This window comes from Aphis gossypii, chromosome X, assembly GCF_020184175.1.
Source record: "Aphis gossypii isolate Hap1 chromosome X, ASM2018417v2, whole genome shotgun sequence".
Classification (NCBI taxonomy): Eukaryota; Metazoa; Arthropoda; class Insecta; order Hemiptera; family Aphididae; genus Aphis; species Aphis gossypii.
The window spans coordinates 18,685,455-18,708,752 of record NC_065533.1 but is presented as its reverse complement, the minus strand read 5'-3'; the positions used below and the strand labels follow the sequence as shown (position 1 = coordinate 18,708,752).

Genomic DNA, 23,298 nt, shown 5'->3' with positions numbered 1-23,298 from the left:
ATATAAAAAAATCATTTTTTTTGAAAACTATTGGAAAATTCTTACTTTTGACCTCTTTAATGCACCAAGGTTTTTTTTCACTTCACCATCGGAAACCAACCCCGAAGTTTAAAATTGAAGCATTATTTCGACTAGTTATACTGTACAGTGTACATATAGACACAAAAAAAAACACACATCATTGTAAAATCAATACATTCATCACTTCGTTCATAAACTAAAATATATATCAATTTAAAAAAAAATTGTTAAATTTTAATTTCTCTTTAATGGTAGTTGTATTCATCATTTAAAAATTTTGAACAATTACATTTTTCCCTTAAACTTGAAGCAAATAATAAAAATATATTATCTATATAGATTACCTATATGTATTCAAATATTATATCATAAATAATTTTTAATATATACTTACGGTACGAGCATCATCCACAGGTAATAACAATGTAATAATAGCTTTCATCTCAGTTATATTAAATGTCTTTTTACATTAATAAATATTTAATTGAAATACATTTATTGACTAGCAAGAATATATTTTTTCAAATACAGTACGATATTCTCCCTGTAGTTATAAATTCACATATTGCATAAGAAATCTCAAAAACAAGTAAATTATAACTATACATCGTGATCATAGTAATTACATAATATATTTAATATATCAAGAATATTATTATTTTATTATAGGTAAATTTTGTATACAGTGGCTTTTTGAATTGGACAAAGAGATAAACGCAATTAGAAATTTAGAACAAACACTTTTATTATTATCATTTTTATTGATAATTTATTTCAACACTAGGTATTAGATTATTTTATACATTTTCAGCAGCAAAAATGATTAAATATTTAATATTAAATATATATTTGATATTAAATATAAATATGCTGATCAATTTTAATGAGTTTTTGACATGCTTGAACTATAACTATTAAAAATCACAGGAAGTATAAAATATATCCATATAGCATAATTATATAATATTATTACCAAATTGGATAAAAGTAATAAAGTGGTTCCGGAAATAATATACCTATTTGAACATTTCAATACGATAGTACAAAACTATTTATGTTGTTATAAGTTTTAGTACCTATGTAATAATTATTACCTATATGGTAAAATTATTTATTTCAAAAACTAACTTTTAACCGCCACACGTAGAAGGCTATATACTATTGAGTTTATAAATAGCTTAATGTTTGTTAGATTACAATGATTAGGTAGATTACAATATTTTATTGTTAAATGTTTAAGTTTTTTTTTTGTTGCAATTAAAATAAATCAAAATTTCTAATTTTTAATCTGTTTTTAAGGTCAAATTTTTTTTTAACCGGTTCTTAGTTTTGAACCTACAATAGTTTCAAAAAATCAGAAAAGAATAAACAATCTTTTTTCTTTTTCTACCCTTTTCCTCAATTTCGACTATTCCTTATCGTCGATTTGATTTATTATGTTACCTATTAAAAACATATTTTCCAGAATTTTTATTTTATATGGGTATGTTAAACTTTGAAGTATTTAAGTGACAAATGAGTAAGGATCGATTTAAAGTTATACTTTAGAAGTAACTAATGTGTTTAAACAATCCTAACCGTTTTCCCCCGGAGTACGCAATATTAATTGTATTTAATATTATTATAATAATATAGTATTCCGTAATCGATAACATGTTTGCGGATCATCAACACGACCAACCACCCGCTTAGCTATAATAATATAAGAGTCAATTACCTATATTTATCTCCTCCGCTGACCACCACGCACAACATAATATATGTATATTGGAATTTTATTATTTTATATGTTTGTTTAAATATTTCATTGTTATAATTAATTTAGGAAGGTTACGCATTGAAAGTCCGTGGGCCATCCTGTTTCGCCGGCGGCGGATACCACTACCGGCCCGATATCGTATACGTTATCACTTATCACGTACCTACGTACTGACGTAAAATAAAGCCCTTTGAAGCTTTTATTATTCTGCGTGACTCATTTGCTATTCGTTTGATTTTTAATATTACGTTTTCATTTTACCAATAGTGTGGGAGCGAATCGCCTTTATTATACTATTATCGGGTTCGATTGTGTACTTATTTCCAAAATTTTATCGGTTAAATATACATTATATTTTTATTTTTATTATATATTACACATGTGATCGTTGCTAATCGTCAATTTCGGCATTCTATAGCAGGACAATTTTTATATAATCATTATCATTTTTTTTTTTTTTTATCAACTGACTAATAGGGCTCGAATATAACTACATCTATTATATCTATATTACTTATATTATACACTCTAATAGTGGCAATTTTTCGATAGTTAATTTATTGTAAGTACTATCACATAACATTATGTCATATATTTCACTTAACACTGTCCATTTACCAATTACATACTGATTCATTTTATTACTTCTTAACACTGAATGTCTGAATTACCTAATTACAGTCAACTGTACACACTGACACTCACAGTATATTTTACTCAACGATGACCCTGTCCACCTCTTGTCCGTGGAATAAAGTGGCAGGGCGTCCACGGATAAGCAAATTGCGCGGATAATCCGCTAATCATGATTTTTTTCATTAAACGTATCAAAAATTACCAAAAAAATTATTAATATTAAACAAGCATATTGTATTTTACGTCGTTATCGAGTAATTGGCTATCACAACCCAATTAAACCGATAATGACGAATAATGTAAGGATATATATATATATTTATTTGTATACATATAATATGATTTCGCGAAAAACAACAAATAATCAGCTCACAGATAAATGAGAGTACACCGTGTATAAGCAAAAAATTACAAAGATCGGTCTGTGTGTGTAAAGTTGTGTAAGAAATATTACGGTGACCGTATCATTATCCGTTCTAGGCCAAATCATATTTTAGTGTAATATAGATATTGAATTAATTAAATTGTTCAAATATGTTTCTATGTTATTCCCCAAAACATTACATCCGGACCATTCAGTTAACAGAAGCGAAAAGACAAAAGTATTTTTATGAGTTGTGACGTGAAACGTGGGAATGGAGCGTAGTATGGTCTATGATAGAGAGAACATTAAGAGGAATCGAAGACAGAATTTCAGGACAGTATTTTGAAATTTAATTCATTACACAACCAATGCAAATCACAATATTACCTTTTTAATGAATTCTAAAGATTCTATTGCTTTCATTGTCAATAGCTTGTCATCTTTGTGAAATTTATGTGCCAACATAAAACGGAATTATTTGGAATTATGTAAGTCATTTAAATATTATTTTTTTAAATAAAACTATTATGTATATTAATTTGAGCTAACTTCGGAAAAAAAATATGTAATATATTGATATAATAATCTATGGTGACTAATAACTAATGTATAATACAAATAATGATTATACAACAAAAAAATATTAAAAGACAGAATAATTAAAATTGCTACATATTATATTATTATTTTTTTTAAATTTGATTAAGCTGGTTTTTCCCAAGGTCGAAGAAGAGTCACCTCCATAACAAAGCAACCAAGTATTTTATTTTGTTCATTTTTAAACTTGAATATATACTTATATTTTCCATAAAAAAACACCTTTGGAGCGTTATGATTTTCTAATTCCTTCAAGTCAACAAATGTTGTTACAAATGTTCCCTGAAAAATTCAAGAATACATTGTTAAAATACATAATTATTAAAAGCACACATATATCTAAAGTATGATTTTAATAACTATTGAATTTAAATTATATGAATTTGTTATAATTTTGAAGTACTTAAATCTTGAAAAATATAAATTTAAAATAAAATTAGACGTTTCTCATTTAAAATATTAAATAGGTATAATAAATACATAAATATGCACTCAATTTTTAGATTGTATGTGCTTAACGTTTAATTTGATTAAGAGGACACCACACTGGTCATTTTCGGCTGTAAAAACATGTCCACGGAATGTAAAAAAACGGCATCGAAAAATGGTTTTCGAGTAAAAATATCTATTATGAAATTTGAAGAGAACAATATTTAAAAGGAAACCTGGTTTGTGTTTTTTTTAAATATTAAGTATTAAAAAGTTAGAGTTATTATAAGAATGCTAAATATAATGTTTTTGTTCCTTTAATTACGGACTGTGTATTTAGATTATTACAAAACCTAAACCAGGTTATCTCCAAAATATTGTTCTCTACAAATTTTATAATAAGTATTTTTACTCTAAAACCATTTTTTGATGCCGTTTTTTTTACATTCCGTTGACATAATTACATCGTTAAATTTAATTTTTATTGCCGTCATGTGCTGCTAACGTAACAAAACCAAACCAAAAAAATACAGTTGTTACAATAACATGGACAGTAGGCTATAACAAACAAGCCTACAGTTCAATTTTATAGTCTATTATCGTTGTTAATAATCAAACAAGAAAAATCATTATTATAAAATATTTTTCAGTGATGAAATTATTTTTATTTATATAATTTCATTGATTTTTAAGTCATCACATTTGTAATATGAAGTGTAAAAATGAATTATTTAATAAATACATTACCCTTGGTATTGGACAATTGTTGGTGTGAATATTAAATGAATCTGTTAATGTATTCCACACCTTCCCTAGAAGTTTTTTAAAATTACTACATGCGTTCTTTGTAGTGTAAACCATTGCATTTGGTTTCCAACCCCCAATTGAACCCCATGATTCAGCGTTTATATCAAGCTATATATAAAAAAAAAATACATTATTTTAGGTATAAATTTGAATTATATTATATTTTATATTTATTAAATATATATAATATATTATAAATTATTGTTTTTTACTTAATTCATTATGTAGATTACTATAACCTCCCTCAACAAATAATGTGTAAAATTGAAAATGTGAACTTATGTTTATCAACGCATACTTACTTTAATCAAATTATTTAGGTAATGGAATTGATGTAAATTATGCACTCAATGAAAAAAATATGTTTGAATTAAAAAAAAAAAAATGTTAGATTGTGATTTCTTTTTAATAGTAACTCTATTAATCATTTAAAAATTTCGAACAATTACATTTTCCCCTTAGAGTTTAACCAAATAATATAATATTATCTAGGTAGGTACACAAGTATTATATTATTAATTATTTTCAATATATACATTATACTTACTGTAAGAGTATCGTCAAAAGGTAACAAGAATGTTACATTTCCTTTCATCTCTGTTGTGTTAAATGTCTTTTTACTAAAATAAAGATTAAATTGAAATAAATTTGTTGACTCACAAGTATATGTTTTCTCAAGTACGGTACGATATTCTCCCTGTAGTAATCATGAATACACATATTGTATAAGAAATCTCAAAAACAAGTAAATTTTAATTGTAAATCGTGATCATAGTAATCACGTAATATATTATTTAATAAATCAAGGAGATTATTATTTTACCATAGGTAAGTTGGGCATAAAGTTGCTTTTTGAATTGGATACAGAGATAAATGCAATAAGAATAAACACTTTGACGATAATCATTTTTGTTAAAATTTTATTTCTACACTGATTGGTTTTTTTTTTTTAGTTATCACCACCAATAATGATTAGAAGTTATATATGAACTAAATGATATATTATTGAGGGGTTTTTGATATACTTGAATACTTGAGGTTAACCTCTAAAAGTTATCGGATGTATATAATATATCTATTCACATATAATTATATAATTATATCTGATCAGAAAAAAAATAACAAAGTGGTTCCGGAAATGTTACATTTGCAAATTTTAACAGAATATTACAAAATTAGTAATGTTGTAATAAGCTGTAGTGTATATTAATTATTATTTATTATAGAACAGTTTATCATAAAGTGAAATTATTAACTGCAAAATCTAAATTGTTATTATCATAAAAAGCAGAAGGCTTGGAGTTTTGAAATATTTTTATGTTTGTTAAAATTATTATGATTTTTAAGTCTTTTTTAATCCAATCAAAATAAATCAAAATGTCTAACTTTCAAGCACTTTTCAAGTTCTACATAACTTATTTTTTGGTTCCAGTTTTTAATGTACGAATTTTTCAATTGAACAGAAAGTAATAATTTTTTTTTATTTTTCTATAAATTTCTTTAACAAATTTTTCAGACATTACATTCTCAATATGTTTAATTACGAAAATTAAAATTAATAATAGTTAGAAAATAAATGACAATTTTATAAGTATTTTAATACACCATTTAGATATACCATATACACTTATGTTTTATAAATATAATAATATAAAATCTGTTTTATAAATTCATTGAGTATAAAATTTATTCAAATCCTAATGAAAATTTAGAAAAGCTAATAAATTATGACTTGACTTTATTGAGTGTGAGAACTTTGATATGACTTATTAAAAACTCAGCCGCGTTTCCATGATACATGAATTCATCGAATATTATTCACTATACGTGGATACTCACCATGACATTTCTTACATACCAATTATTAACCATAAACATGAAGTTTTGTTTTACAATATGCTTAAAATACTGCATTTTCCTACAAATCCATTCACAGTCTAATGTTAATACTGTAAGTATTGTCTGACTATGGTATCAAAATAATATTATTTTTAAAAATAAAACTATTTTATGTATTATAATATTATAAAATATAAATTGATTTCTATAAATAAAATAACTTGTCTTGAGTCATTCATCTTCACCTAGTTAGAACCGCTGAAGCTATGAGTATGAAATTTGGACAGTAGTGTTGTTGGTGTTGTAGACACCCACTAAGAAAGGATTTTTCAAAATTCAACCTCTACGGGGCTTAAAAGAGTAAAAGGGATAAAAATGAAAAAAATGTATTGAAAATTATATTTTTATATGCACTTTGATCAATGAATTTGCTAAAATTATATAGGTAAATAGTTATTGTTTACAATGCATCATAAATATATTACTGATGTGTTGCATGCCGACGACGTGTTGACATCGGTTTGTCACCCCCGACGAAACCAATAACGAAAAACGAGTACTCTGTATTCTTGGATTACTGGTTTGTTATACTACTAATCTTAAGTACCAAATTATAATAATAATGTTTTTCAATAATAATTAGTTGTAAATTGTAATAATAAAGTCGTAAATACGATAATACATATGTCGGATTGTTATTAAAACTATATAAAAACCACGAGATGGCATTTTATCATATTTTTTTATCTAATCCACCGTAGGTTAGATCAAGTAAAAAAAATTCATATAACCTTGAAACATAATGATTAGAAATTATGAAGTTACGTAGTACGTACACATCTTGTGAAGTTCGTAATCCACCTATGGTGGATTACCTACCTGATAATATACTGCTTACATAATTATAAGAGTCTCAAGGGCAACACCAAGCTATAATATAACCTGAATTCTGACTAACTCATTGACTGGTAAACGTGGATCCTGAACAATAATAGATCAAGGCTTGCAATTTACACAGTAGGTTAAGTTAGGTATCACAAATTTAGTGAGCAATAAAAAAGCATTTTACATAATTCGCATTTTAATGTGGTGCTTGCACAATTTTTTTAAATTCAAATTGGTCAGTGAAAATTTTTAAATTTTGAACACCATAAGACCGAATAATAATAAATTAAACAGTTTAAATCATATTATTAAGTTGGCATTTTTAACGGACAACAAAGTGCACGGGGTCAGTTACAATTGTATATAATTTTAAGACAGAGTTAATCTAGTGACATTATTTAATATGTTACGGGAAACGCGGTGCGAGATCAGCTATTATATTTATAAATGTAAACCATTGTATCTTATATAACTATAACAACATATAAATAAATAAAAAATCACCCTATTGGTTATGAGATCTTCTTAAAAACACTAATAAACAAACTTACGATTTTCTTATTTTTTTGTAGGCGATATTAGTACGTAAGGACTATTATAAAATTACTCTCTAATGTAGTCAATTTAATCTTTTATTTTTTATTTAAATTACAAAATAAAATTATAATTATTTATATACGTTAAAAAAATATTGTTAATGCTCATTTTAATTCAATAAATATATTACACACAAAAATAATGATAATAATATAGTTTTTATAAGCCACTTAATGATACTTGTAAATAACAAATATAATTAACAATTTAAAATAATATAATCTTTAAATATCTATCTATACTATTATCTAAAACTGTAAGGGGTTTTCTACGACCACGTTAACCAAGAAAACTTTACAAAAGCAATTTGGCAAACATTTTATACTGTTATACTTTACAGTCTGCTGAAGGTTTTGGTACCACTTTTGTTAACAAGAAATATAATTATAACTTAATAATTTAAGTTCTTGAAAAATCAAAAAACAAAACTAATTTTTGGGGTCTCTCTGTGAGGTCCACAAGAACAGGCCTTTTTTATGTTCCCATTTTGTGACAAAACTATTTATGTTTTTTTCTATTTTTTCACAGTTTTGTACCAATTACTTTCTTAAATGTAATTACCTTATCTTCAGATTTTAAACTTTTTTTTGTCTGGAAAGGGCTGGGAGAGGGTGTATTGTAATTAAATGTTCCAATATTCTGACGACGCTGTATTGAACTTTTTTACAATTTTTTTCACAGAGTTGTACTAAATACTTTTTTGAATGTCACCACATCACCCGATATTTAATTTTTTGACGGGGAGATGGAAGAGAGGGATTGTATTTTTATATTTTCATTTTTAATAAAAATATATTTATCATTAATACCGATAGAAACATTTCAATACATTTCCATTAACCGTTTTTAAATTGACTTGCCGAAATTATTAAACGACAAAATTTGAATAAAAAATTCTACATATCATCATCTGAATGCAAAATAAACAACCAATCACAGGCGAAGCTATGACGGGTCGACTAGTATATTATATAAAAAGAGAAATTATGACTAACCAATTAATAATCTAACTCAGAGACCATGATTTGTGATCTAGAAAGAATGTTTTTTTGTTAATTATAATAACAACTTTGATAAAATAAAAGTTATTATTATTATTTAAATTTGTAGATATTTTATAACTAGTACAAATCAACCAAATGACTGGGTTGAAAATTGTGTTGTGTTTTTTTTAACATAACTTACATTATAGATAAAACCACGTGCACTATAAATTTGTTACGGGTAATATCGTAAAATCATAAAATATTTTTTTGCACCTCTGAATCTATATAATATAAAGACATACTATATTTTTTATCCGTGATCTGTGTTCTTTATCGATTGCTATATGCATTCGATTTTATACATTGTTATTCAATTTTTATACCTTGAAGTTTTCCGTTTCCAATTCCTTTCTGGTAGTCAGTATTGTTCAGTCTTTGAGCCATGTTTAGAAGATTCATAACAGAAGAGTTTTTACTGTGACGGGTTGTTAGCTGGTCAACCAACCCCCGACTTGGAAAACCAGAGATCCCCAGTCTATTAAGACAAGAGGGACGGCCATTGCAGTTTCTGTTACGATGAGGATAATAGACATTGGGCGATGGAGATGACGTTTTCTCAACTTCGTTACTTATAATAATAATATGAAGGATAATTAAAAAAATTATTTTCTTCTGTGAGTTAAATAGAAGTAAAACTAAATTCATTTCGTTATCACATCTCATATTATTTACTCTAGAAGCTAAATTGATTTCCATTTGATTTTATTTACAGTAGGTACCTACAAAATATTATAAAATATATTGAAGCAATTATCGTTAATACCTATTATATTACATGTATTATAAAAAAATAAAAATAAATAATAAATGAAACGAGAAAACCCGATTGGATAATTTATTGGAAAATTTAATTTGAGGATAACCTAAATTAATTTAAGGTCTTCTTTGACTTCAGAATCCGTTTTAATTTTATTAATTAAGTTAAGTAAGTTTATTAAACAAAAATATCACGAAATCAAATATACTTATGGGACTAAAGCTTATTTTTATTTATAGGTAGATATTTATATTATTCATTTCATCATAGGCAATGCAATTTATTATAAAAATATACATATTAGTTTTAAGATTTTATTTAACAATACTATAAACACGTCCACACTGTTTTACGGTATTTAAAATACGCTGCATAAACATGAATATCATTCGAAACAAAATAAATCAGCCTAGGTAATACTAAATGTATAATAAATGACTTTAAGAACTATATTAATATATTATCCTAAACGACTTATTGTGAAAATATTATATATGACTAGTATACCTACTTAATGATATAGATTTTGTTTTAAGCTATGAAAAAGCCCATCGAAGGTAGATGGGGTCAGTATACTGTGGTGTATATAATAATATGGTGTTAGCATACTTGTCTATGGATGGTGTACCTAAATTGTCTATCTAATGCGCCGTGTTAAAATAAAGTTATTATTGCCATTTGAATATAGTAATGAAATTATTATTGAACTAGAATAAATATATTATATTATATAGTCTAAAAGAGACATCACAAAAAAATATTTTGTGTATGTTATTAAATATGTATAACCTTTCAAAACGAATAATAATGTTATTTTTATCATGATAATGATTACGTAACCTGCAAACACATAATATACAATTTGTTTCAAGTTATTGTATAGTATTATTCTTTAGATTATAAGCAAGCATTTAATTAAAAACATAGTATTAAATTTTAAGTTCTTAGTAGTGAAATATAGTATTTCTCAACCTTTTTTGTAATAGGGGCCCCTAAATTTAATTTAAAACTATCTAGACTCCTCCTCAATCAAAATCATTAATTATTTTTTCTTAATGAAGTACTAAATTTACATGCGCTTTATTTGTGTATTAAAATGTAAAGAAAATAACTAAATAATCGAACATGTTTTAAATGAAATAAATATTTCAAAGCCCTCTAGTTATTCATCGACGGCTCCCGGGTTGAGAACCGCTGGTTTAATATATAATCAGGTGATAATCTGTATAAGGTAAAACGCATAATAATCAAAAACTTAAGATTTATTTAAAAGTTCGTAATAAACTATTTCGGTTCACAGAATTAAATGTTTAACAACGTTAATTACATTAGAGCGTGATAAATAAATTTGAAATAGATGCATGTTTGTTACAGACGTAAGTATAATATCGTTAAATACAGTCCGCTTAACCGTATGCTAATCTCTTGTAATAATAAAGTCAGTTTTTTAAATTATCTGTTGTTTTTTTTATCTATTATCTTAATAAATATTTTAAGTTTTATATACCATCTTATGTAGATAAATATTTGGTTATCATTGTAACTTTGTAGTAACATTACGAACTTGAAGATTCATAATTTATAATATTATAATTTTCAATACGTCAATACATATTATTATACTCGAAAAATTGTTGAAAAAATTAAAATATTAATCATGTTATGACAATAATTTGTTGTATATTGGTCAACGGGCGTATATCACGAGGTTATATTAATTTATGATAAAATATATTTGTTGATTACCTATTAACAATACATTTTATGATATAAATTATTTTTTGGAAAGAAATTGTTTAAAAATGTATGATTTAATTAGGTTAAGTCATTAATATTTTATTTATTATAAATAAAATTTATAATTGTTATTTATTGTTGCTTTTATTATTGTTCTATGCTTATATCTTTCTGTGCTTCATTAACCTTCGATAGTGTTATCTTATATATAAATACATAAAAATGTAAAATTAAAACTCTATTTTTATTTTATAGAATAAAATAAAAATTGATATAATAATCTGTAAAAAATAATTCATGATATCTAATTATGACTATAAAATAAATAAAAAAAGAAAAAAAACAAAAGAAATTATTATTAAGATAGACAGTAACACATTATATTAATTTTGTAAAAATTATTCAAATTGTTTTTCCCAAGGACGTAAAAGACTATACTCAAGTACTACACAACCAAGTACATCATTTTTTATATTTTTTATCTTACATGTTAATTTATATTTTCCATAAAAATACACCTTAGGAAAGTTATGATCTGATAATTTCTTTATGTCAAGACCTGTTGTTGTATAATTTCCCTGAAAATTTGAAAGATAATTTGTTACAAATACATATCTGATAGAAGTAGTACACATACTTCTAAAGTACAGTTAAATTAATTAATGAATTTTAATTACAAGAACCTGTTATTTTTTTTTTTTGAAGAAGAAGAAAAATGTCTTTAAAATTAACGTAATTAAATGTCATAAAAATTTTAAATTTAAAACATATAAATTAATAAATTCAAAAGTAATCAATACTACTGTAAATATTTAACAACTAAACTTTATTTTATATTAAATATAAATCAAAACATAGTATTTTTACCGAAAATGTTACATTTAGGAAATGATGACAATTCCTAAAATCGGAAGGAAATAATATCATCGCTTAGTAATATTTTGTCATTTCTTAACGATAGCAAACAAAGATGCCACATTTTTTAAATTTAATCTCACTAATTTAAATATTACTTTTATCAAACATAATAAATTATCAATTTTATTACTCTACTATTACCTCAATAATTAAATCAATAATCAATAATAATAAATCAAACAAATATATTTTAACTTTTTCTCTTCATTTTAATTTATGTAGTTTAAGCTTTTTATTATTTTTTATAGTTACAACATAGTGTATATTTACACATTTTAGATTCATCTAATAATATTCCTTTCTTCTCTATAACCATTTTAATTTTAAATAGGTTAAGTAGGTATAGACATTGTTAATAATTAAACAAAAAAATCATTGCAAATATTATAATATGATAGCACTTAATATTAATTTTAATTCACTGATTTTTATTTCGTCACCTTTGTTCAATTTATTGTTAATATACAAAATAAATTACTTATTTTTTTTTACATTACCGATGGTATTGGACAGCTAGTATCGGAAACGTTATAAGACTTCAGTATTGAATTCCATACGTTCCCTAGGAGTTTTTTCCAATTACTACATGCATTCTTTGAGGTGTAAACCATAGAGTTTGGTTTCCAACCCCCAATTGAATCCCAAGATGCAGCGTTTACATCAAGCTAAAAACAACATAATACCTTATTTTAAGCATTATGCAATTAGAATATTTATAATGCAAGTAGAAATTTAATGTTTTTTTTTTCATTTCATTCATACACTCAATAATTGAGTCCTACCAAATATGAGAGATTGAAAGTCAAAATTTTTTTTTATCAGAGCAATAAGTAATAAGGCCTCTTCATTCGAAACATTATGATAATACATTTATTGTAAATTATATATAAAACAAAAAAAAAATGGTGTTATAATTTAAAAAGTTTTTTGGTAGTAAATTCTACTTAATAATTCTATAATCATTTATTCATTTTTGAGAAATACATTTTGGTTTTGCCATAAGATTGAACAAAAAATTTACCATATATTTCGATAAATATGGAACTATAATATTTCACTTATTTTAATAAAAATAAACTTACTATTAGAGTGTCATCCAAAGGTAACAAGAATGTTAAATTTCCTTTTATCTCAGTTAAACTTAATGTCTTTTTACTAAAGTAAAAATTTAATTGAAATACATTTTTTGACTCACAGGGATATATTTTCTCAAACGCCATACGATATTCTCCCTGTAGTAAGAGTAAGAAATATACATATTTTAATAGAAATATTAAAAAAAATAAATTATAATTATAAATCGTGATTTTAATAAAAACACATAATATATTTAATAAATTAAGAAGATTAATAGTTTACCAAAGGTAAGTTGGGCATAAAGCTAGTATTTGAGTTTGATAAAGAGAAAAATACAATAAGCATAATCACTTTTGTTATTATCATTTTTTTACTTTATTTTAACAGTGATACTTTATTTTATAAACGTTAATGGCAAGAATGATCTTATATTATATAAAATTATAAATTGATATATTGTAGAGAGTTGTTAACATCATGAGCTGTTACCTCGAAAAGTATATTATATATCCATAACTACATAATTATATAGTTAGATTTAATCGAAAAAAGTAATAAAGTGGTTCCGGAAATGTTATAAAAGCAAATTTTAACAGAATAGTACAAAATTAATTATATTATAATAACGTGTAGTATATAGTATTTATAACTGATCAGCTTATCATAAAGTGAAATTATTAATTGCAAAATCTAAATTTCAATTAAAACACGTAGAAGGCAATAAGTTATTGAGTTTGAAAATAGTTTTATGTTTGTTATAAATTGCATTGATCAAATAGATTTTTAACATTATTTTTGGTCTAATTAATATAAATCAAAATGTCCAATTTTCAAGCAGTTTTTAAGTTCTATACGTAACTTTGTTTTGGCTCCTGATTTTGAATATATACGATTGTTTCAACAGATCAATAGGAAATACACTTTTTTTTTAGTTTTCTAACTTAACAGTACCATTAAAATTGATGGCACACGATGCATTTAAAAGGCAATAATACGTGTATACAGAAATACAGAATGTCGGAAATGCATGTCTATACTTTATAGAGTGATGCATTAATGTATTGTCATTCAAACGAACACAATAATAAAATAATAACATTACGAACTTGAAGATTCATAATTCATAATATTAAAATTTTCAATACGTCAATACATATTATTATACTCGACACTCGACAGTATTTAACAAACTGTTGAAAAAATTAATAAGATGATTAGGTTATGACAATAATATGTTGTGTATCGGCCAACGGGCGTGTATCACGCGATCATATTAAATTATGATAAAATATATCTGTTGATTACCTATAAATGATACATTTTATGATACAAATTATTTCTTGGAAAAAAAATAATTAAAAATCGACTATTGCAGTAACACTGATTAGCAAGAAATAAACTTTATCTTAACAAACTTTGAAAATTGTTTAAAAATTAATGGCTTAACCTTTTTCAAAGTTTTAAACGCTAAAATTGTTTTAAAAACCTAAGTTAGGTTTAACCTAATTAAGTGTCACTGTATAATATTTCACTTATTGTATTAGAAACATACGTACTGTAAGAGTATCAACCAAAGGTAACGGAATTTAAAATTTCCTTTTAACTCGTTTACATGTTTTTTACTATAATGACCATCAAATTGAAATAAATTTGTTAACTCTTGAGGATATATTTTCCTATATATCAAACGATATTCTCCTTACAGTAAGAACAATAAGAACAATACATTTACATATAGTAATAGAAATTTTAAAATAAATATATTAAAAATTAATTTGTGTACATACAACCTTTTTTATTGTTCTGTTTATATTTTTCTGTACAACATTAACCTTCAAGGGTATTATCTTATATATAAATAAATAAAAATATAAAATTAAAACTCTATTTTTATTATATTTTATAAAATATAAATTTATATAATAATCTGTAGAAAATAATTCATGATATCTAATTATATAATTTATATTACTATAAAAAAAAAAAAAATCAAAAGAAATTATTATTAAGATAGACCGTAATACATTACATTTATTTTCTAAAAACTAATCAATTAATGTTTCCCAAGGTCGTACAAGACTGTGTTCTATTACCATACAACCAAGTACTTCATTCTTTACATTTTTTATCTTTGCCGTTAATTTATATTTTCCATAAAAATACTCTTTAGGAATGTTAAGATCTTCTAATTCCTTCAAGTCGACACCTGTTGATATGTATGTTCCCTAGAAAATTCAAAGATAAAAATTTACTACAAATACAAAATTGAATGAAGTAAATACATATAACATTAAGTAAACTTTTTATAAATATTACATTTAAATTATACGAAATTATTGTATTATTGAAGTACATAATAATATATATATATATATATATATATTTAAAATAAATTTAAATATTAAGTAAATCTACAATGAGGTTTCTTCCTTAAAATACATATTTTATATAAAATATTACACATTTAAACAGTTATAATTTTTCTGCTTTATACATTTCGAAATTTGTATCGGTTAAGTCATTTTTCTAATTTAATTTAAAATAAAAATGTAAATACAATTATTAAAAGAGGTACGTACTGTCGTCTTCGTAACAATGCATTATATCAATGAGTACCTATTCAAGTATAAATTCTGTAGAGTTCTTTGATGGTGATAAACTAGATATCTACATTCATTAAAATGATTCAATAAAGTTTAACATTACCTACGGTTCATTCACCATATATAATCATTTTTAATAATCAATCAAAGAAAATCATTAGTGAAAAACATTGGCTGATAATAATACTATTTTCATCAATATAATTTCATTGATTTTCAAGTCATCGCATTTGTTATGCCAATAGTTAGTATATAAAATGATTTAATCAATATATACTTTACCACTGGTATTGGACAGCTTGTATTGGAAACGTTAAATGACTTAAATAATGTATTCCATACATTTCCTAGAACTTTTTTCAAATTACTGCATGCATTCTTTGTGATGTAAACCACTGAGTTTGGTTTCCAACCCCCAATCGAATCCCAAGATGCAGTGTTTGCATCAAGCTATTAAAAAAATAGGTAAGTAATTACTAAATATACCTAAGTAGGATTTTAAACATTATGCAATTAATTGTATTCAATACATACTTACAGTAAAAGTATCATCAAAAGGTATTGTGTTTGTAAAATTTCCTTTCAGTTCAGTTATACTTAATGTCTTTTTATTAAAATAAACATTAATTTGAAATAAATTTGTTGACTCACAAGAATATATTTTCTCAAATACGATACGATATTCTCCCTACAGTAATAAATACACATATTGTATGAAAAATCTCAAAAACAAGTAAATAATAATTTTAAATCAAATTTTTTACGTAATATATTTAATAAATCAAGAAGATTATTAATTTACCAAAGGTAAGTTGGGCATATAATTGCTTTTTGAATTTGACAAAGAGAGAAATGCAATAAGCACAAACACTTTCATCATTATCGTTTTTATTGACATTTTATTGCAACACTGTTAGATTATTTTATTCATATGCATAAGCTAGAATTATTAAATATAAAATAAAAAAAAATTAATAAATTGTTGTAGATTTTTTGACATGCTTGAACTGTAACCTCTAAAAGTTACCGGAAGTATATAATTTATCCATACACACGTAATTATATTAGTATATCTAATCGGAAAAAAAATAGCTAAGTGGTTCCGGAAATGATACATTTGCAAATTTTTACAGAATAGTACAACATTTTCTATAGAACATAGCTTTGTTTTACAATAAGATAAGACTAATGTATTTTTATACAAATGCACAGTCCTAATTTTAATATTATTATTATTTACTTACTGTGTTATCAAAATGAATTCATTATGTATATACCTAATTTAAATATTATTTTTAATTTTATGTGTACTTTAAATGCGAAGACCAAGACATTAAAAACTGTTAAGAAGTCCTACACTATAATAAGTTTTTAAATTATGAGTATTGTCCGACAAAATAATAGACCTGTATATTTTCGTTATGTTTACATTAATGGAAAAAATAAAAACAAAATATATTATAAAACAAACATAGACGTGCGCAGACTTTGACCGCAGAGAGGGGGGCCTTAAAAAAGTCCGAACTAAAGATTCTTGTATGACGATAACTCATTAATTAATAACTTTATCACATTTATATTTGTTTTATACTATTAAATCTGGCTGTTTATATTTTTCTGTACAACATTAACCTTCAAGGGTATCATCTTTTATATAAATAAATAAAAATATAAAATAGTGTTAATAATTAATTAATGTATACATTACCACTGGTACTGGACAGCTAGTATTGGGAACATTATAAGCCATAGCTATTCTATTCCATGTGTTCCCTAGAATTTTTTTCAAACTACTACATGCATTTTTTGTGATGAAAACCATTGAATTTGGTTTCCAACCCCCAATTTAACCCCACGATGCAGCGTTTATATCAAGCTATTAAAAAAAAGTACGTTATTTTAGATATTACAAAATTAGAATATTTAATATTCGAGTAGAAATTAATTTTTTTTTCCACTTAATTTATAAAGTAGATTACTATACCGGATATAATAACATTTTATTCATTTCTGAGAAAAACGTTTTGCTTTACACCTGAACTAAATAATAACTAAATATCTTGGTAGGTTTTTAAATATTTTGCGATTAATTTGTATTCAATATTACTTACTGTAAGAGTATCATCAAAAGGTATTGTATTTGTAAAATTTCCTTTTAACTCGGTTACACTTAATGTTTTTTTACTATAATAAACATTAAATTTACATACATCTGTTGACTCACAGGAATATACTTTTTTGTGTACGATACGATATTCTCCCTGAGGTAAGAGTAATGAATACACAATAAATTGTATAAAAAATATCAAAAACAAATAAATTATAATTATAAAACGTGATCTTAGTAATTACTTAATATATATAATGAATCAAGCAGTTTATTAACAAGTTAACTGCCATGGCTTTTTTTAATGTTTATAACATGTTGCTAAGTGTACCATTTCTGGTACACGGCTGAACATTATTATCGAGCCACATGTACCATTTAATGTACATTCGATTCATTGATATTAGTAACACCATGCGCCAAAATGGGTACACGTAAATGCGATTTTCCTATTAATTATGTTTGTGTGGCCTCCTAGCAATGTTTTAGTAAAAATAGCGAAACAAGTTTATGATTTTTTAACATTTTAATCAATATTTTTTATTAATGACATGATACTATATGATTATTGTGTTATAGCGTAATGGACAAACATTGTAATTAATTGTATTAATTGCTTGGCAATACAACAGTGTACCATATATGGTATATATGGCAGTAAACCTGTTAATTTACCAAAGGTAAATTGTGCATAAAGTTGGTTTTCGAATTGGACAAAGAGAGAAATGCAATAAGAACAAACACTTTCATTATTATCATTTTTATTGATAACTTTTCAGCACCGAAAGATTATTTTACAAATTTTCAACAGCAATAATGTTTAAATTTCAAATATAAATAAATTGATAAATTATTGGCAGTTTTTTTTAATATGCTTTAGCTGTATTCTCTAAAAGTTACCGGAAGCGTATAATATAACCATGTACACATAATTTTATAATTATATGTAGTTGGAAAAAGTAACAAAGTGGTTCCGGAAATGTTACATTATTTGCTTATTTTAACAGACAAGTACACAATTAAATAAGCTATTATAAGTTGTTATATGTAGTAATTACTATTTAGTTTATCATAAGATAAATTTGTTTATTGCAAAATCTAAATTTTAACTATCACACATACAAAGCTATAATCTACAAGTTCTTTTTTTTTAAAAAAAATTGTTTATCATTATCAATGATATATTATGCTACTTTCCGTCTATTTAATAACAACATTTTCAGAATTTTTATTTTAAAAATTTTCAACTTTGAAATATTTGAATTACTATTATTTTTTGACGAGCTTGAGCTGTAACCTCTAAAAGATACCGAACGTTTACAATTTATTCATACACACATAATTATATTATTATATCTAATCGGGGGGAAAATAGCAAAGTGGTTACGGATATGTCACATTTGCAAATTTTAACAGAATAGTATAAAATTACCTATGCGGCTACGCAATAATTAATTTTGTTTTTTTTTTTTATTATTAATTTAAATCAGTTTATTATTAACATTTAAAAAATACTTTATGCATGAAGGCATTATAGTTTGAATTATAATTATTAATCATTGATTTTCTCTTAAATTAAATTTTTTTTTTAACTGTCATATAGTACCAAAAATACCTACAATGATTATTATTTATTACAATCATTGAAGACACAAAAAAAAATAAATATCAGCTGACTAAAGATTAAAATATATTATTTGATCAAAATTGTAGTATTTTAAAACTTAAAATGATTATGACATAAATTGATTATTATCGGAAATAGTTATTAATTATAAACTATAAATAATCATTATATAGTCATAAGTTCATGTGTATTGTGTATAAATTGTGTACATAACACAACTTATTATATTAATTATCATTAGATAATTATTCAAGATTCTACGCACATCACGTCATTAATATAAACACATGGTATAATAATAATTATAAAAATAAAACATAAGAAAATAATTTTTTGTGCAACAAGTAAGTTTAACTATAAATTTCTAATATTATTGATTTCGTTTAGTTATTCTCGTCAACCGTAGTATTATTTGTGAGGTATTCTACAAATAGTATAATTATATCTTTAATATATTAATTTATATAAATATAAGCCATTACATCTTATATTCTTCCCCTTTTATTTGACATGTATTTCAGTAATAACTTGTGATTTTATCATCTATCAAATAGCATTTAAACCCTTTTAAAAAAAATTATTACAATAATAAAATAAACAGACATTTTTAAAAGACAATAAATAATACGTCAAAATAGTTTTAAAATGTCAGTTTTTAGAGATGATAATTTAAGTAATATATTTAAATGTTTTTAAAAATACAATTTTAGAATAAAAAAGTATTGATAATAACTAAATTATAAATAAATTGAATAAACATCAAGATTAATTTTAACTTCATTTTCAACATCTACTTTAACTTTACTTCAACCTCAATAACATAATTTGAATTATAATATAAATACAATAATATAATATAAAAACAAAAAATAAAACTAGAAAAACGAATTCAATAATTTATTGCGAAATTTAAATTGAGGTATATGTAAATTATTCTATTGAAAGAAAGTCTCTTCAAGTTCACAACAACAATCTTATTTTAGATTTTAATTTAATTTTAAGTTTCTCGTATTATTTTACTGTTTGCCCTCTTCCACTCAAACTAGGATACTTACCTTTATTAATATACATTTTACCTATGCCTATCTTACTTCTAGGTTAAATTAATTTAAAACTAACTGTATTTTATTATGCAGATAATTAATTTGTATCAATTCCAACAAATTTGAATAATTATAATAGTTATACGCAATAAAACTTTCATAAAATATACACATTAATTTTAAAATTTTATAATATATTATTACTATTAACCTATTCACACGCCGTTTTAAAGTATTTAAAATAAGCTACAGATACATGTATATCATTCGAAAAAATATTAAACCAGCCTATCATGATACTATAAATAAAATAAAAGACTTAAAATATTATTCAAAAACATGTTATGAATACATTATATACGAGTACTTATAGTGGTAAATGCTGAAAAAAATAGTCTTAACTCAGATTCGTTTTACTTACCTTTTTTTCATATTGCTGTGATTCCACAAAATGTTATTATTCTTAAGGATAACATTTTCCATTACATTTGAATATTGGTTTTTTTAATTTTTTAGCAAATATTGAGATTTTTAAATTCACATAAGACAATTTAAGTTTAAAACTTTTAAAATAATTTTCTTCTATAAAATGCAACTTGATATTTTATTATGTAGTACCCAACTAGTAACTTATGTATTAAATCAGATATTAATTACAATAATAACAACACTGAAAGGAATTATAATTATAACAAAATATATCATATTTTAATATTGAAAAATTTAATCAAATTTTTTTTCTCAAGGCCGTACAAGACTTAACTCAAGTACTAAACAACCAAGTACATAATTTCTTATATTTTTCATCTTACCCGTTAATTTATATTTTCCATAAAAATACATCATTGGTATAAGTTGTGATCTGTTAGTTCCTTCAAGTCAACCTGTCATTATAGTATATGTTCCCTAAAAAGTTTAAATATAATATTAAAAAGAATGACTGTTTTTTTAGTAATAATTTACTATTAATTAATAAACTATAAATGAATGTATAAGCCCCGCAGAATTATCTACTGCGTGATGATGATATACTAACTACTATCTACGTTCATTAGATTAATTCTTCCCTACAGTTTTAATTAGCCTACGGTTCAATTTCATCATCTATAATCATTAATCAATGTTAATAATCAATCAAGGAAAATCATTTATGTGAAACATTGGCTGATGATATACATTTTTTATTAGTATAATTTTATTGATTTTTAAATTTTTTTATATTAATAGTTAGTGTACAAAATTAATTAATCAATGTATAAATTACCGCTGGTATTAGACACCTAGTATTGAAAACGAGAAATGACTTAAATAATGTATTCCATACATTTCCTAATATTTTTTTAACATTACTACATGCATTATTTGTGATGTTAACTATTAAGTTTGGTTTCCAACCTCCAATTGAACACCAAGATAAAACGTTTACATCAAGCTATTAAAAAAATATATAACATTATTTTACGTTTTTAGTATTTAAGTAGAAATTAAATGTTTTTTCACTTCATTCGTGAATTAGATTACTTTACCCTAACAAATATGCATGATTGAAAGTGAAAACTTATTTTTATCAAAGCATACTTATTCTCCTTACTTTAGTTGGAACATTAAGATAATGAATTTCATGCAAATTATGTATTCAACGAAAAAGAATTATATTGTTACAGTTTAAAAAAGTAATTGTATAGTATAATGGTATTTAATAATTTTATAATAATATATTCATTTCGAAGAAATACATTTTGTCCATAAACTTGAACTAAATAATAACCAAATACCTATAGGTAGGTTTCAAATATTTGCCATTAATTGTATTCAATATAATATTATACTTACTATAAGAGTATCATCAAAAGATAAAAAAATTGTACTATTTCCTTTTAACTCAATTACACTTAATGTCTTTTTACTGAAATAAAAATTGTATTGAATTACATTTGTTGACTCATAAGAATATATATTCTTGAATACGGTACGATATTCTCCATGTAGTAAGAATAAGAAATATACATATTTTAATAGAAATATCAAAAAAAATAAATTATAAGTATAAATCGTAATCTTAATAAATACGTAATATATTTAATAAATCAAGAAGATTAATGGTTTACCAAAGGTAAGTTGGGCATAATGTTAGTATTTGAAAAATGCAATAAGCATAAACACTTTTATTATAATCATTGTATTACTTTATTTTAACAGTGATAGTTTATTTTATAAACGTTAATGGCAAGAATGATCTTATATTATATAAAATTTAAAATTGATATATTGTAGAGAGTTTTTGACATACTTGAAGTGTTATCTCGAAAAGTATATTATACATCCATAACCACATAATTATATGGTTAGATTTAATTGAAAAAAGCAACAAAGTAATTCAGGAAATGTTATATAAGGAAACTTTAACAGAATGGTACAAAAATTAGTTATTTCATAATACGGTGTAGTA

At 24.0% G+C, this 23,298-nt stretch overlaps 3 protein-coding genes and 1 pseudogene across 3 annotated transcripts; all 4 read right to left on the bottom strand.

The window, feature by feature from the left end:
- Window positions 1-3,329: 3,329 nt before the first annotated feature.
- On the bottom strand, window positions 3,330-5,582 carry LOC114122524 (uncharacterized). The gene is made up of 4 exons (XM_027985206.2): window positions 5,437-5,582; window positions 5,161-5,310; window positions 4,554-4,721; window positions 3,330-3,659 (listed from the first exon to the last, which is right to left on the bottom strand). The coding sequence occupies exons 1-4, from the start codon at window positions 5,518-5,520 to the stop codon at window positions 3,483-3,485; spliced, it is 579 nt and encodes a 192-aa protein (XP_027841007.2). The 5' UTR covers window positions 5,521-5,582; the 3' UTR covers window positions 3,330-3,482.
- A 6,290-nt stretch (window positions 5,583-11,872) lies between these two features.
- LOC114122525 (uncharacterized) lies at window positions 11,873-13,864 on the bottom strand. The gene is made up of 4 exons (XM_027985207.2): window positions 13,752-13,864; window positions 13,475-13,624; window positions 12,890-13,057; window positions 11,873-12,052 (listed from the first exon to the last, which is right to left on the bottom strand). The coding sequence occupies exons 1-4, from the start codon at window positions 13,833-13,835 to the stop codon at window positions 11,873-11,875; spliced, it is 582 nt and encodes a 193-aa protein (XP_027841008.2). The 5' UTR covers window positions 13,836-13,864.
- A 1,623-nt stretch (window positions 13,865-15,487) lies between these two features.
- LOC114122512 (uncharacterized) lies at window positions 15,488-16,998 on the bottom strand. The gene is made up of 4 exons (XM_027985193.2): window positions 16,875-16,998; window positions 16,611-16,760; window positions 16,355-16,522; window positions 15,488-15,694 (listed from the first exon to the last, which is right to left on the bottom strand). Exons 1-4 carry the CDS (start codon window positions 16,968-16,970, stop codon window positions 15,515-15,517), a joined length of 594 nt encoding a protein of 197 aa, XP_027840994.2. The 5' UTR covers window positions 16,971-16,998; the 3' UTR covers window positions 15,488-15,514.
- Window positions 16,999-17,753: 755 nt separating this feature from the next.
- Window positions 17,754-18,938, bottom strand: LOC126552408 (uncharacterized; annotated as a pseudogene).
- Between the last annotated feature and the right edge of the window lie 4,360 nt (window positions 18,939-23,298).